Here is a 14,521-nt window from a genome sequence, read left to right as displayed (position 1 = left end):
TCTTATGATGGAGGCGGTTTGAAACCACCTAAAGTAACATGAAAGATGATTTCAAAGTCTTTATTAATACCTTAAAAGACAGAGAGGAAAAGACGGGGAGCATGAGAACTGCTTATTAAAGTAACATGAATGAACATCTAGTGTAGTAAATGCCAAGTCATATTAAAATTGCACTAATCTTTCAGATAAAGGATATTTGCTAGAGCTGCAGCTCATATGAGGTTGAACAGCTTTTATGTTGCCTGCGCAGGCCTTGGATTTGAAGAGTTGCAAACCGTCATCGATTTCATCAAGAGCAATACGATGCAATAAAAAGCCTTCCTGCCGAATGAAATTCGTCCCTCGATGCCGAGAGCTCTTGTGTTGGATTACCAGCACATTTGCAACCGTTTCAAGGAGTTGATATTAATGTCTTTGATATATTAAAGGAGATTACAGAAGCCTGTTCTTTCATTTGTTCATCCGTCTTTTCCCTCTTCTCTAGATCATCTCTCACATGCTCTCCTCTTTCAAAGTTCACTTTTCTGCTTTTCGAGATATCTTACAAAGAGTTACGATTGATCCGATCAATCTCAAGTATATGGAAATCCATCAATGGCATAATTTTTCTTCAGGTAATTTGCTCAATGTCATTTGAAAACAACGAGAAGCATACTGAATTGTCAAGAAAACAGTGAATGTGTGAATATACATCATTTCTAGAAAATATTTTTGAACAAACATGTAATTTCAGGTCTTGGCGTTGCTGGCTTTCCATAGTTGCAATTGATTGGATCAATCGCAACTCTTTGTAAGACGAGGGCCAGATGTAATATGATAGTCTTGTTTAATAATGAAATTTTACATCAAAATACATGCAGAAAATATGTTCATCAGAATCTATAACTCTGTAATATGAAAAGCAAAAAAAAGTATATGTATTGAAAAGAAAAAAAATATGAAAGAGAATGTAGAGAAGTTTATCATTTCCCTAAAAATTGGCTATATAAATCATGAAAAAGAACTTGATTTGTTTTAATGCACGCTTTATGTAAGCACTAAATTTATGCATTGAAGTTGGTGATGATGGTTATGATGATGATGATGGTGATGATGATGATGACGATGGTGATGATGATGATGACGATGATGACGATGATTATGGTGATGATGGTGATGATGATGATGACGATGACATTGATGGTGATGATGATGATGATGATGATGATGATGGTGATGATGATGATGATGATGATGATGGTGATGATGGTGATGATGATGATGATGGTGATGATGGTGATGATGATGATGGTGATGGTGATGATGATGATGATGATGGTGATGATGATGATGATGATGGTGATGATGATGATGTTGATGATGGTGATGATGATGATGATGGTGATGATGGTGATGATGATGATGATGATGGTGATGGTGATGGTGATGATGGTGATGATGATGATGATGGTGATGATGGTGATGATGATGATGATGATGATGATGGTGATGATGATGATGATGATGATGGTGATGATGATGATGATGGTGATGATGATGATGGTGATGATGGTGATGATGGTGATGATGATGATGATGGTGATGATGGTGATGAGGATGATGATGTTAATGATGATGATGATGATGAATGATTGTGATAGTGATGGTGGTGATGATGATGGTGATGATGATGATGATGAGGATAACAATGATGATGAGCAGTATTTTATTTGACCATTTACACAGAGTTCAGCACTGGAAAAGGTCCATGTTGGTCTTTATTTCAGATTTGAAGGTCTCATGTTCCTAGAGAATTATTAAGTTCTCTCACATCAGGGAATCAACAATTCCCTGATCAAATTACACTGTATACATCAACTCAGTTCTAAATTACCTGTTTTGATTAAAATATTGAATATAATCATCTGGGTGGACATGCCATGCACCCTGAATTTGAAAGAGACAGATATTAATAATAGGCATTATATATGGCACCAACTTTCTAGAGAATTTCAATTCCGAGGCACCCAAGAAAAGAATGAGAGAGCATGGATGAGTGTCAAGGTGCCAAGAACTACATGTATTAAATACTATTAGAAAAAATATGACTAGTTTAGATTTGAAAGTCTCCATTGATGATATAATTCTTTAATTCAATAGCAAATTATTCCAATGTTGAATAGGCTTTACAGGGGTAATTACCTCAAATGATTACTAGAAAAACTTGTCACAGATGAAAATTTGATTTATGAAAAGACCATATGTGGGTTACCAAAGCATTGCCTTATGCTGCATTGGATTCTGTCTTTTTTTTTCTCACGTCTTCCCAGTTCCATCATCATCTATGATACATTTTAGATATGAAATACATCTGTCTTTTTTGCAGCTTTATAGAGCGCCTTTTAATAATCAAACAGGGGCGGCCCAGGGTATGATAGTATATAAGAACGGTTTGAGATCGATAAGTACCCAAAGATGTGTTGAATTTTTTATAATTGTACACACGTAGACGACATGGTAGACGTGAGCGGAGGGGGAGAGTCGGGAGGTTTGGGTTGAGGATGGAGGATGCACTGAATCGGCCAAGTGGAGGGAGGGGGCAAGAGTGATAGTTGTAAGTGTGATATGAATTCGGCCACGCCCCTTCGATAGGACAAAACTAGACTCACATTGGTACATGACCACGTACTTGTATATAATACATTTGCTTTTTTCCTTGTGTTTCATCTTCAGTGAGAGGTGATGTGACTCAGTGGATAAGTCTCCGGACTTTGAACCACAAGGTCCGGGGTTCAAATCCCACCACAGCACTCGCATCCTTTGGCAAGTGGTCGAGGTACATTTGCCATTCTCCACCCAGGCGTAGTAAATGGGTACCCGGTAGGAAGGAATTCCTTGAATGCTCGAGCGTCCGATCATGATAACCATACTAAAGCCGGAATAATAGGATGCAGCCCTTAGAGAAATTTGTATAAAGCACTACATAAATGTTGCATATTATTATCTTTATTTTTTTCTTCTTATTTTTGTATTCATCTTTTATTTTTCTCCCCATCTTAAACATTAAATATCCTAGAGGAATTAGAGGATCCGACCCTCCTCCCCGGAAGCGATGTTCTCGCTTCACCCAAAGCTTCCAAAGCTTCAAAGTGCTCATGGACCTTCTACAACTGTATAGGGCCATGTTCAAATCAACCCCTCTTTCTCCTCCCTGGTCTCCCCTCTTCCTGTATTCCAAACAGTATCTTTCTTTTCCCTTTCTGTTGCTATTTGCTTAATCAGGATAGTTTGAAGATTCATCCATCTAACTGTCGGTATTGCTGTTCATCGGTTAGAGGATCACCTGTAGACAGGGATGTAATAACAAAAAGCCCTCTCCATCATGTTTCTATAGCTAGAAGTTGTTGATTGCAACAATTTGACTTCAGTGTTTTAATAAATAATGAATAAAGAAAACTATGGATTCTGTCATGACAAGGATACAATGAACTACAAAAAGTATATATTGTGGTTTAAAATATGTGGGGGTAAATTACATACATGTACATTTAGTCCTACACTGTCTGGGCCTCTTCTTTGGTTGTTTTTTTTTTGGGGGGGGGGTTCATTTTGTTTGCTTATTTTCTTCATTCAGGGAATGCGAAAATTCACAAAAAATGTCTGTAATACATTGAACAATATATATCACAGAAATATAGGAAATAGTGAAACAAAGTGAAGTGATCTTCGAAAATGCAACAAAATAGAAAAATTATACACTTACAACATTATTAAATTGAGGCTCATCCAACCTTTATACATTAGATTCTGTAATTGTAAAAGAAGAACTGTGTATGCCCCTATGAAGATAGAGAATTCCCACAATAATAAACTCCCCCCCAAAAAAAATCATTACTTTGTTCTCATGCTCTTGCTTTCTTTCTCTCCCAAGAAACGGAATCAAATTACTAGTATCTTGTTGGTTGCCATCGAGAATCCCGTAGCGGCCTTTGCGTGATAAATTGCCTTCTTTGGTTTTGCAGTGCCAGTTTTGCCATCTATAAAGCTGATTGCATTCAAATCACCAGTTTGCCACCTGTGCCGAGAGGACCTACATGTACATGTAGATTCTGTACACAGTAGTGTGTAGGGATAGTCACACCTCCTTAATAATATTCTGTGTTTATAGTGTACCATATCTTCCTACATGTATTTTATAAGAAATGAAACTTAGTTTTCCTCTTTGTCTGCAAGGTGCTATACATATACATGTAGGGGTATTCACACCTCCCCAATTTAAAGATATAATATTTGGTATATTCTGTGATATTACATGTACATGTATGTTTTAAAGTGATTGGTTTAATAACATTGGTTTGACTTTTAAAAATCTGAGCTAGAAGGTCACACTTGTCACCTGTGTCTGTGATAAGTTACAAAAATGAATCCCAGAAAAAATTGCGTTCGAAAAGAATTATTTAGTGCTTCAAAAATTGAAATATAAAGTGACCGGAAACACCATCTTAATTTCATCCCATACACTCATGTGTACTATTTAGGCGTCTTGTAGACGCCTACTTACAAATCGGGGTTTGCCTTGTAGTTTTAGGATTTCATTCTCAATAATGGTTGTTTTCAGGGTTTATTAGTTATAATACATGCACTTGTACACATGTTTCATCTTGGTTTGAGAATTTTTTAAATCGGCTGCTCACAAAGTTAAACAATACCTTTAAAATGAAAAATGCAAATGTCCTGTTGGTTGTTCCTCTATCAAAACATAAACCACAAGAACAATCTGCGTATCTTGGGGCCCATCTTACAAAGAGTTGCGATTGATCTGATCTGTGCAACTATGGAAGGCCAGCAATGTCAACATCTAACATACATGTTTGTTCAAAATTATTACTAGAAATGACATAGGCTACTTGTGCGTTATCTGTTTTCTTGAAAATTCACTTTGCTTTTTTTCGTTTTCAAAGGACATCAAACAAATCTCCGAAAGAAAAAAATATGACATTGTTGGATTTCCATAGAGTTACGATGGATCTGATCAATCGTAACTCTTTGTAAGACGGGACCCTGGTGTCTTGAAAGGGTGTGTTTTCATTTGGTCCAATGCCAATTTGTCCAATTACCTACTTGTCTACCATCATTTGGTCTTCCATCAGTTCGTCCAATATCCCTTTGGACTAATTGCCATTTCCTCCACTCACCATTTGTCTAATAACCAGTTGGTCCAAGAGCCATTGAGTCCATATACCATTTGGTCTATTACTAGACTATATTATTTGGGCAAATTGAATGAAAATAAAACAAATATTTAATAGACCAATTGGTTATGAAACAAAATGGTCATATAATAAAGCGAACTGGTGATTAGGTGAAGTGATGATTGGACCAGATGGTTGTTAGACGAAATGCTGATGGATGGAATGGCATTACTACTATAAAATAAAGGTAGACCATGTGTTGAGTGGACGAGTTGGCAATATACCCTTGAAAGGACCTATTAGATGTTTTTTTCTGACAGTGATGCCTGCATGTACATGTAGTTGCCTACATGTATCTTCTCTTGTGCTTCTGATTCAATCAAAGACAAGCAAAAGTTACCAGATCTGACAACTTGTCAGAAATAGGTGTTGCTGAAACCTTCCCTGGCCTTGGCACCTGTGAATGTTTGAAATAATTATTGGATGTTTTGAGGTCTGAACAAGTCCTTGTAATTGTATTGGTATTTTGCCTGATTGGGCTAGTATGAATGTGTCTACTATGATTTTGCGTAGTTGGGATTGATGGGAGAAATGTTTTTGACCTGTGATTTGGTTTCAGGTTTTCCTTTTGAGAGGACCATACTCTATGCACCTTTCGATAAGGTTTGTTTTTGTGTATACTTGTGAGGGTGAATGTATACGGCAACGAAGGCCTATGTTCTGAAAATTTTCATGCATGTCCACAATGCTATTAAATTAATATGGTTCAACATACATGTATTTACTTTCTGTTCCAAAAAACGTGTGAAAAACTGTGCTCTTTGGATCAGAAGGGGAGATTTTTTTTGCTCTGCAACGACGTATGGAGGATTCACGTACAATGTGATGAAATTACCCATCAAATGACAAAGAACAGATGCTGGAAGGTCTTTGTCAAAAATGGATGAACTGATGGGTAGGCCCTATTTCATGAAAGTTGTCAGCACTGACTAGATTGTCAGTACTGACAATTTCAGTGAAATCCTTGGTTTTGATTGGCTGAAAGGCACTGGCCTCTGACTGTTACTGTGGTAACTGTTGGAGATAGACAACTTGTCAGTGCTGACAACTTTCATGAATCGGTCCCCTGGTGTAGCAGTTTCGTCCGAAGTTTCAGAACTGATAAAAAAGGTCTGTTTGTCCAGAGTCAAGGACTGTACTGCTGTTTTGATACACTGATTTTGGACAAAGACTTCTAGATTGTTCTTTGTCATGAAGGGAATTTGGCAATATACATTGTCTGTTCTTGAATCTTCCATAAGTCACTATTAAAGAGAAATTCCTGTAGTTGCAGTAAACACTGATTTCATGAGAAAGTCTGTAAAACAAGGCTTAATTGTCAGTATATCATCGAGGATCTAGATCTGGTACAGTTACATTAACCGAACTTTGCGAATCTTGAAATCTACGATGAAAAATGTTCACACCGAAGATCCCCAACACAGATAAGCGCACGTGGGACACTGTATAATTATTGCTAGAGCGTCGGGCCCGACGCTCTACCCGAATCCTGTGCTTTTACAGCAATTACACAATTTCTTCCAGAATCCTTTGGCACATGCATGTTATTTATACAAACAGACACTTTGGTGGTCATTTCATTGGATTCTGTACGAACTCATTTTGATATCGTTACCAAAACTAGCATTTACCTTTAATATCTCTTGATGGCTAGTGCCACTGCTATACTAAGTGCTTTAAGGCCACAGCACACCTTATGACTGTTCGCGATCCGATTTTGGAACAAATCGCATTTTGCTAATTTTCTGAACTTAAGAATGGAACATGTATTTTATTTGAGGTTAGAATTAATTGAAAGAACACTAATATAACCATTTGAAAGATTGCAATCCTTTATTTCGGGGTAAAGGCCAAATTAGTATCAAATCGTAGCCAATTGTACAACTGCTATGATGTCATTATGACTTGATATCAAATTCGCTCTTATTCTAAGAAGGATGATAGCATAGTCACAGATTTGAATGTCATGATTTAGAACATTACACAGTAAGATGTTCCAAGTCTCAATATTAGCATCAAATTGTGCTACATTTTATTCTGAAATCGGGTCGCAGACCAATCGTAAGGTGTGCGGTCCCCTTTACCTGAGATGATAAAAACCATGTATTGCAATGCAATGATTTCTTGCAATGTGAATGGATAATAATAGACTCTTATTGTGGCTGCTTCATCAAATAAGAAGCTCATGAAGTGGCCTCCTTTGCTTGAAACAAATAACTCTTGCTAAAAAGTGATGGATGGTTTAATGAAATACGGTGACTACTTGGAAAGGATGAGGAGAGAGAGAGAGAAAGAAAAAGGGAGAGACACAGAGAGGGGGAAAGAGTTAAGGAGCGAGGATGGGGTTGGTGGAAGAGGGAGAGAGAGAGAAAGGAAAAGAGTGAGGATTAAGGGGGGGAATACATCACCATATTTATACTATTTTTTTGGGCGGGGCCAGAGAGAATTTTCTCCCATATCACCGCCCATTCACATTTACATGTGTCTCGGGTGCTCGGGAAGACTATTAAAATATGTGGCTCATGTGGTGATATGAAATACATGTGGTACAGAGTGGACTATTTTGACTCGACCCTTTCAGTAATTCAAAATTTTACAACCAAGCTTCGGATGGCGATCTCCTAGAAGGGATACAAGTAACAAGTTTTAATTGTGGCGACTGTCATTTTCCAGTGTGAAAGTGACCTGCATGTAATATCCATCTTGTTGTGAAACAGGACACTACTACAAGACATGTATTTTGTCAGTTAAGCCCTTCAGGAACCATTTGATAATTTAGAGTGGAAAGAGTCGGCTTGGGTTCCATCCCTTGGAAAACATGATACCAAGCATACATGTATCGTAGCTGTTCATATATCATTTTGTTAGCTCTCTTTCTCTCTCACTCTCCCTTACAGCATTTTCCTCTCGTTTCTTCCTATTTTGCTGCCAATCTTTTTTTTCTGTCTTCCGGGTAATGTCTGTCAATATGTTTTAAACACTCAAATGTAATACATAGGGAATAGGAATTACAATTTACTGGTACATGTACTGTACCGGTTCCCTCACATTAATCAATAATTAGGGTAAAATGTGCTCACTATCACTATCTGCGTTTCTGTCTCTCTCCCCTTGCCCTTTCTTTATTTTCATTCTCTCCCTCCACTTTTAGCTAATATTTTTGATACCCCATACTTTGATTTCGATACCCCCTTACTTTCTGTCAACCCACACCTTTTCTCCTCCCTTTCTTTCCCTCCCCTTCTCGTGTCTGCTCACCTGTCTACTCCTCTCCCCTATTTGTATCCCTCTCTCCCCTCCCTTCTCTTTTTTCATTCCCCTCTTCCTCCCTCCCCTCCCATTTCCCCTCCCCCTTTCCCTCCCTTTCCCCTCTCCCTTTCCCATCCCCTCCCCTTTCCCCTCTCCCTTTCCCATCCCCTCCCCTTTCCCCTCTCCTCCCCTCTCCCCTTTCCCCATCCCTCCCCTTTCCCCTCTCCCCTCACCTCCCCTTTCCCCTCTCCCCTCCCCTGTCCCCTTCCCTTTTTCATCTCCCCCTTCCCCCCTCTCCCTTTTCCTTCCCATTTTCCTCCCCTTTCCCCTCCCATTTATTCCCTTCCCTCCCTTCTCTCCTCATCCCTCTCTCCTTTCTCCTATCTTTTCTCCTCTCCCCTCTTTCCTCCCCTCTCTCCTCCCCTCTCTCCTCCCCTCTCCTTTCCACTCCCCTCTTCCCTCCCTCTCCCACTCCCTCTCCCCTTGCCCTTCCCCTTTTCCGGGTTTCCCCCATCTCTGCCATCCCCCTCTCCCCTGTCCTTCCATGTCCCCCTCCCCACACCCACTCCTCACTCCCCTCTTGTCATTTTTCATCAATTCATGTCTTGGGCTCAATAATACGCAGATTCCTACATGTGTGTCCATAAATGCATCTAATATGACCTCAAACCCAACCAAGCAAGAAATGTCAAATTTCCTTTCGGCGTGCAAGACATCTTCCTCTTCTTAAATTGACACGCAACATCATAATGGAAAATGCCTTCAGCTGGCCTGCTTGAATTGCAGTCTAAATGGTCGTGAAGACAAAATCAATACCGGGAGAACAAAGGCCGAAATGACTGGGACGGATTGGAGCACGAGGGTGGCTTGCCTCGTTGTTTGCGAGGATCGCATCTCCATCCGTGCAAATCAATTACATGCCGAATTATGTCGGGGGTAATCAGACACCCAAGATGAACATGAATATTCAAGAGGCTTTACAGGTTTAGACAGAAAATGCAGCCTCGTCCTATTATCATAATGTACATTATAGGGGAAGCACACCCCAAGAGAAATTTATTTGACTGTATCTCTCTGAGTCCGTCTCTAATTTTAAAAGGAGTACTTTGTAAAAGCCAAAGTTCTTGATGGCCTCAGTACTCAGGATGCAACATGATGATGTCTTAAAATATAATCCAACTAGAATTAGAGATAATTTCCGTTTTTTTTAATACAACACTTATAGTCTCATACTCTGATATTTTTTGTCCAGGAAAAATGGTATGGAGTTCTTCCAAGCTTTTCTTTAGAGAAAGATAATATTTTATTTGAAGCATTTTGCGGGCTGATCATGACTCTGTTTCATAAAGGCTTGTTATAAATAAAACAAAGAATGCACTATACGCCAATTATATTGAATGATTTCATTTATAGCTTAAAATGGTTAATTTTTTTTTTGTTATATAAGGAGCTTTATGAAACAGAGCCCAGTTCCCATATTTTTTTTAGCCAAATAACAATACTATTTCCTTTGTTTTCAAAGTCTTATGGGCATTTTTATTGCATAACATTTTTTTTGTTAACCTGCACATTTTAAAGCAAACTAGAATTTCCTTTGACTTTGGAGAAATCCTTGTAACAATTTTATGAGTTTGAAAAGTACACTTGTGGTTGTGGGTATTTTCTTTGTGGAGTGTTACAAGTGATGTACTTTGCTTTCTCACTTGTAAAATACCAAGTATTTTTCGATCTGTTGGGTGTGGAATAATAATAATAATATTCCGCATTTATATAGCGCTAAACAAAACGGAACGACGTCTCTATAAAGCGCTTAACAAATATATTATTATCCGGGTCATCGGATCCTTGCATGCCCACATACAATGTATGTACCTTCTCCACTCCCTGGAACCGCTACACCACGGCGCTTCCACAAGGAATTATCGAGTACCTTTACAATAGAGAGCATGCTTGTATGTAGTGAATATCATGAATAATTCATACACCAGCCAATTAACTTCAGAAAATCCCCTTGATGAGATTTTGTTTTTTAATGTATTCGATAGTAGATCAGGAGAGGAGACAAACAGAAAGGAAGAGGGGAGAGAGAGAGAGAGAGCAAATAGAATTGGGGAAAATTTCATCTACTTTTTTGTGACAAGTCAGATCTGGGCCCCGTCAAGACGATTGATCGTATTGTAACTCTATGGAAATCCATCAGTGTCATCATTTTTTCTCCAGGAAGTTTGCAAAATGTCCTTTTAAACAACTTTAGGAGACACACCAACTTGTCAAGAAATCAATGAATTTATGGATATACATTCATAACTAGAAATTTTAATTGAACAAACATGCATTTTATCTGTTGACTTTGCTGGCTTTCCAGAGTTTTGATTGATCGGATGAAGCACAGCTCTTTGTAAGATGGGGCCCTGACATTTTTACTGATTTTGATTTCATGTGAAGCACTGTTACGATAGTGACTGTCGGATAAACTGTTACTTTTGGATAAAACCTCCTAGTCATTCTGACAATTCCTTTCATAAAACGCTCCTTAGAAAGCAGTTGACCAATGATCGTTTTTTTTCTTTTTGTTTCATTTCAGGTGACAAAACGCTGGATGGGTATCAGAAGAAGAAATATGTGTGCAAACTCCTCTTCATATTCCTGCTCGGTCATGATATTGATTTTGGTCACATGGAGGCAGTCAACTTACTCAGTGGAAACAGATACACAGAAAAACAAATAGTTAGTATTCATTTCTCTTTTCTATCATTCTTGAAGAAACAGGGGCCTGTTGCAGAAAGAATTGCGATCAAACACAACTCAAAACATCTTGAGCAATAGATTTTCAGCCAATGGAGCACCCGTATTCGGGACTTGCGCTTGATATTTTGACTTGCGTTTAAACGCAACTCTTTCTGCATTAGGCCCCTGAGCTGCCAAATAGTAGGATTTTTAAGAGGGAAGTGACATTACATTGTACATATGATTTTTCCCCCTAGAAATAGGATTTTCGAAATTTGTAAGTATGATGATTTTTAGTATGCTTTCAGAATTTTAGAGAAAATAGGATTTTATTAAAAATAGGATAAAAAGAAATAACTGTAGCTTTGAAGGTAGTGAAGTGACGGGTAATATGATTATAAAAAGAAGAACAAATACCAAGTCGTCTTTATTTCTATTTCTTTGACAGAACTGAAGCAATGTCGTTAGGTGATTGGCATTGCGCAACTTGATTTTCAACCAATCAACAGCACGCATTTGGTACTTGCGATTGATTTTTTTATTTGTGTTTAAATGCAACTCTTTCTGCAACGGACCCCTGATGTACAAAAAAAATTACTATTATCGCAGTGTTATTTTGCACGAGCTATATTGTACAAAACATTCTAACTGTAGGCATTGCATATTTGAGGGGTGGGGTAAAATGATGGTAATTCAAGGCTGTACCTTTGATTTCTCAGAAATTGTACGTGATTGTCGGAAGTGTCTGCAGGGTTCTCAGAGTGACACTTTTGCTGATTTTTGCTACAGATAGAAAGACCGATAAAGATCTTATCCTTTCTTTTCTTGTAGGGTTACCTGTTCATCTCGGTGCTCGTGAGCGAGAACAACGAACTGATGAACCTGGTTATTCAGACGATAAAGAAGGACCTTCAAAGTAGGAATGCAGTGTTTATTAACCTGGCACTTCATTGTATAGCCAACATTGGCAGCCAGTCCATGGCAGAAAAACTAGGCAAAGATGTACCAAATCTACTCGTATCAGCGTAAGTACTCTTGGTTATGGGGGGATGGAGGGGATGGATAAGGATTGGTAATAATGAGCAGGAGGAGGGTGATGGAGAGGAGGGAGAGAAGCGGAGAAGAAGGAAGTAAGTGGGGAAGGAGGGGAGTGGAGGGGTGGAGCTGCAGATAAGGAGGGGGAGGATGGGGAGAAGGAGAAGGGAGGAGGAGCGGGGAGGGTGGGGATAGGAGAGGAAAGGGGAGAAGAAGAAGGGGGCGAAGAGTGGGGAAGGAGGGGAGTTGAAGGAGGACAGGGAGAAGGAAAAATGAATAAAAATAGTTTCAAGTTTCAAAATTTACTGATCAAAATCCGCACATATTCGATCATTCTCAATTTGACAAACACTTTTATTAACAATTACAGTGAAACACAAAATTCGATATCAATTACATTTACATTAAACACTTAGGTCACATAACCAGAGAAAGAAAAAAAATTTAATGGGCCACTTATATCATGTATAAAAATGTAAATAGTGAAAGGAAAGGGAAGAGGGAGAGGAAAAGAAAAAGTAGAAGGTAATGGAGACAGGAGGATGGTGACTGGGAAGGTAGAGATATAGAGAGGGGGGAAGAGGAAGGGAATTTGTGGAAAGGAGGGAGAGGAGGAAGATAGGAGGGGAAGGGAGAAGGGGATGGGGGAGGAGGGGAAGGTTTAATAGGTGGAGGGAGAGGAAGAGAAGGGTAGGTGGAAGGGAAAGGAGGAGGAGGACATGGAGAAGGAAAAGGAAAAAAAAAAGAGGAGGCAGAGGAAAATCATGGGAAGGAAGAAAAAGGATAGGAGAGGGATGGAGAGACAATGAAGGATGGGGAGGAGGAGGGAGAGGAGGAGAACCCCTAATCATTCTGATAATGATGACAAGTAATACCTTGGTCACATTTGCTCTACGGCGGCCGTACGGCGAGTCGAAAAGAGCCGTTCATTCATATTTATTCAAAACACCTTTATGTAGGTGGTACAAAAAAATGTTAGAACGGCTGTTCTAGACTCACTATACGGCCGCCATAGAACAAACGTGACCAAGGTATAAAGGTTTAAATTTCTTCATGAAATCTCTTAACGATGCTATAAAACCTTCTTTCCCTTCCCCACCCAGTGACACCATAGACCAAGTGAAGCAGAGCGCCTCACTATGCTTACTCCGTCTCTACCGTACATCCAGTGAATCGATACCCAGCGGGGAATGGACATCTAGAGTCATACACCTTATCAGTGATTCACATATGGTGAGTCAATTCTCAGGGTGCTGTCACCGGGGAGAAAAAATACATGAAAACTCAGGGCAATAATGCCCCAAAAATGCTCAGAAGAGCGGTAGAAACTAAAAAAAAAGGAGCCTCGTAAAATCCTCACTCATTGCAGTGTTAAAGCTTATCCAGTGTTGCAGATTTAGGCAGTTAGTAAAAAGTAGCCCCAAAGATAAAAAATACACCAGGGCCCGTCTTACAAAGAGTTACGATTGATCTAATTGATCGTAACTCTCTGGAAATCTATTAGTGTCACAATTTTTTTCTACAGGAAATTTGCAAAATCCCCTTTATAAGCAAAACTAAATTGTTAAGAAATCGATGAATTTATGGATATACATACATATCTAGAGAAAAATTTGAGCAAACATACATTTTATATGTTGACATTGCTGGCTGTCCATAGTTGCGATTGATCGGTTCAATTGCAATTGATCGGATCAATTGCAACTATGGAAAACCAGCAATGCCAACATCTAAGATGCTTGTCTGCTAAAATTGTGTTTTTTTAAATTTTGATTGGAATCTTATATTGGTGTCCACATCCTACCAGGTACCCATTGAACACCTGGCTGGAGAGTGGAAAACATGGCTTGTCAAAGGACATAGCACCAAAGGGGATTTGAACCCTCGACCCCTGGTTGAAGAGTCAAAGTGACTGAACCACTACACCACGACACCTCTACTTGTAATGCTCTTGATTTTTTTTCCTAGGGCGTTGCTACGGCAGGATCCAGTCTCATATACGATCTGTGCTTAAAGAATCCAGAAGATTACAAAGGCTGCATTCAGTTAGCCGTTTCCAGGCTCAGTAGAGTGAGTTTCTCTCCAATTTTATCTAGGGGGGGGGGGGGTAACTCAGAACTTTATGATTGTTACTGTACTTTTTTACGTCACTCTTTTTTTTATTGTAATCTTGTAATTGTACATTTTAATTTATATACACTTACAAAGGGATTTGACTCTGATGGTCTTTTACGACTCCCTACATCCGCTACATTTTCATTGTATGTTACAGCCTTTTG

The 14,521-nt window shown here is 39.0% G+C and overlaps 1 protein-coding gene across 4 annotated transcripts in view; it reads left to right on the top strand.

Moving 5' to 3' along the window:
* Positions 1 to 11,045: 11,045 nt before the first annotated feature.
* LOC121421734 (AP-2 complex subunit alpha-2-like) overlaps positions 11,046 to 14,521 on the top strand; it is a 32,254-nt gene continuing 28,778 nt past the window's right edge. For 3 of the 4 annotated variants that reach the window (XM_041616522.1, XM_041616520.1, XM_041616521.1), the window contains exons 1-4: positions 11,069 to 11,207; positions 12,039 to 12,232; positions 13,346 to 13,475; positions 14,211 to 14,312. In XM_041616522.1, the coding sequence (XP_041472456.1) occupies positions 11,157 to 11,207; positions 12,039 to 12,232; positions 13,346 to 13,475; positions 14,211 to 14,312 (477 nt within the window). In that variant the 5' untranslated portion in view covers positions 11,069 to 11,156. Of the gene's footprint in view, positions 11,208 to 12,038; positions 12,233 to 13,345; positions 13,476 to 14,210; positions 14,313 to 14,521 lie in introns of all 4 variants that reach the window. The other variant, XM_041616523.1, reaches the window with a different exon arrangement.

This window comes from Lytechinus variegatus, chromosome 9, assembly GCF_018143015.1.
Source record: "Lytechinus variegatus isolate NC3 chromosome 9, Lvar_3.0, whole genome shotgun sequence".
In the NCBI taxonomy this organism is placed as follows: domain Eukaryota; kingdom Metazoa; phylum Echinodermata; class Echinoidea; order Temnopleuroida; family Toxopneustidae; genus Lytechinus; species Lytechinus variegatus.
Note: the sequence above shows the minus strand (reverse complement) of the source record. Positions and strands in the feature narration are given on the sequence as shown.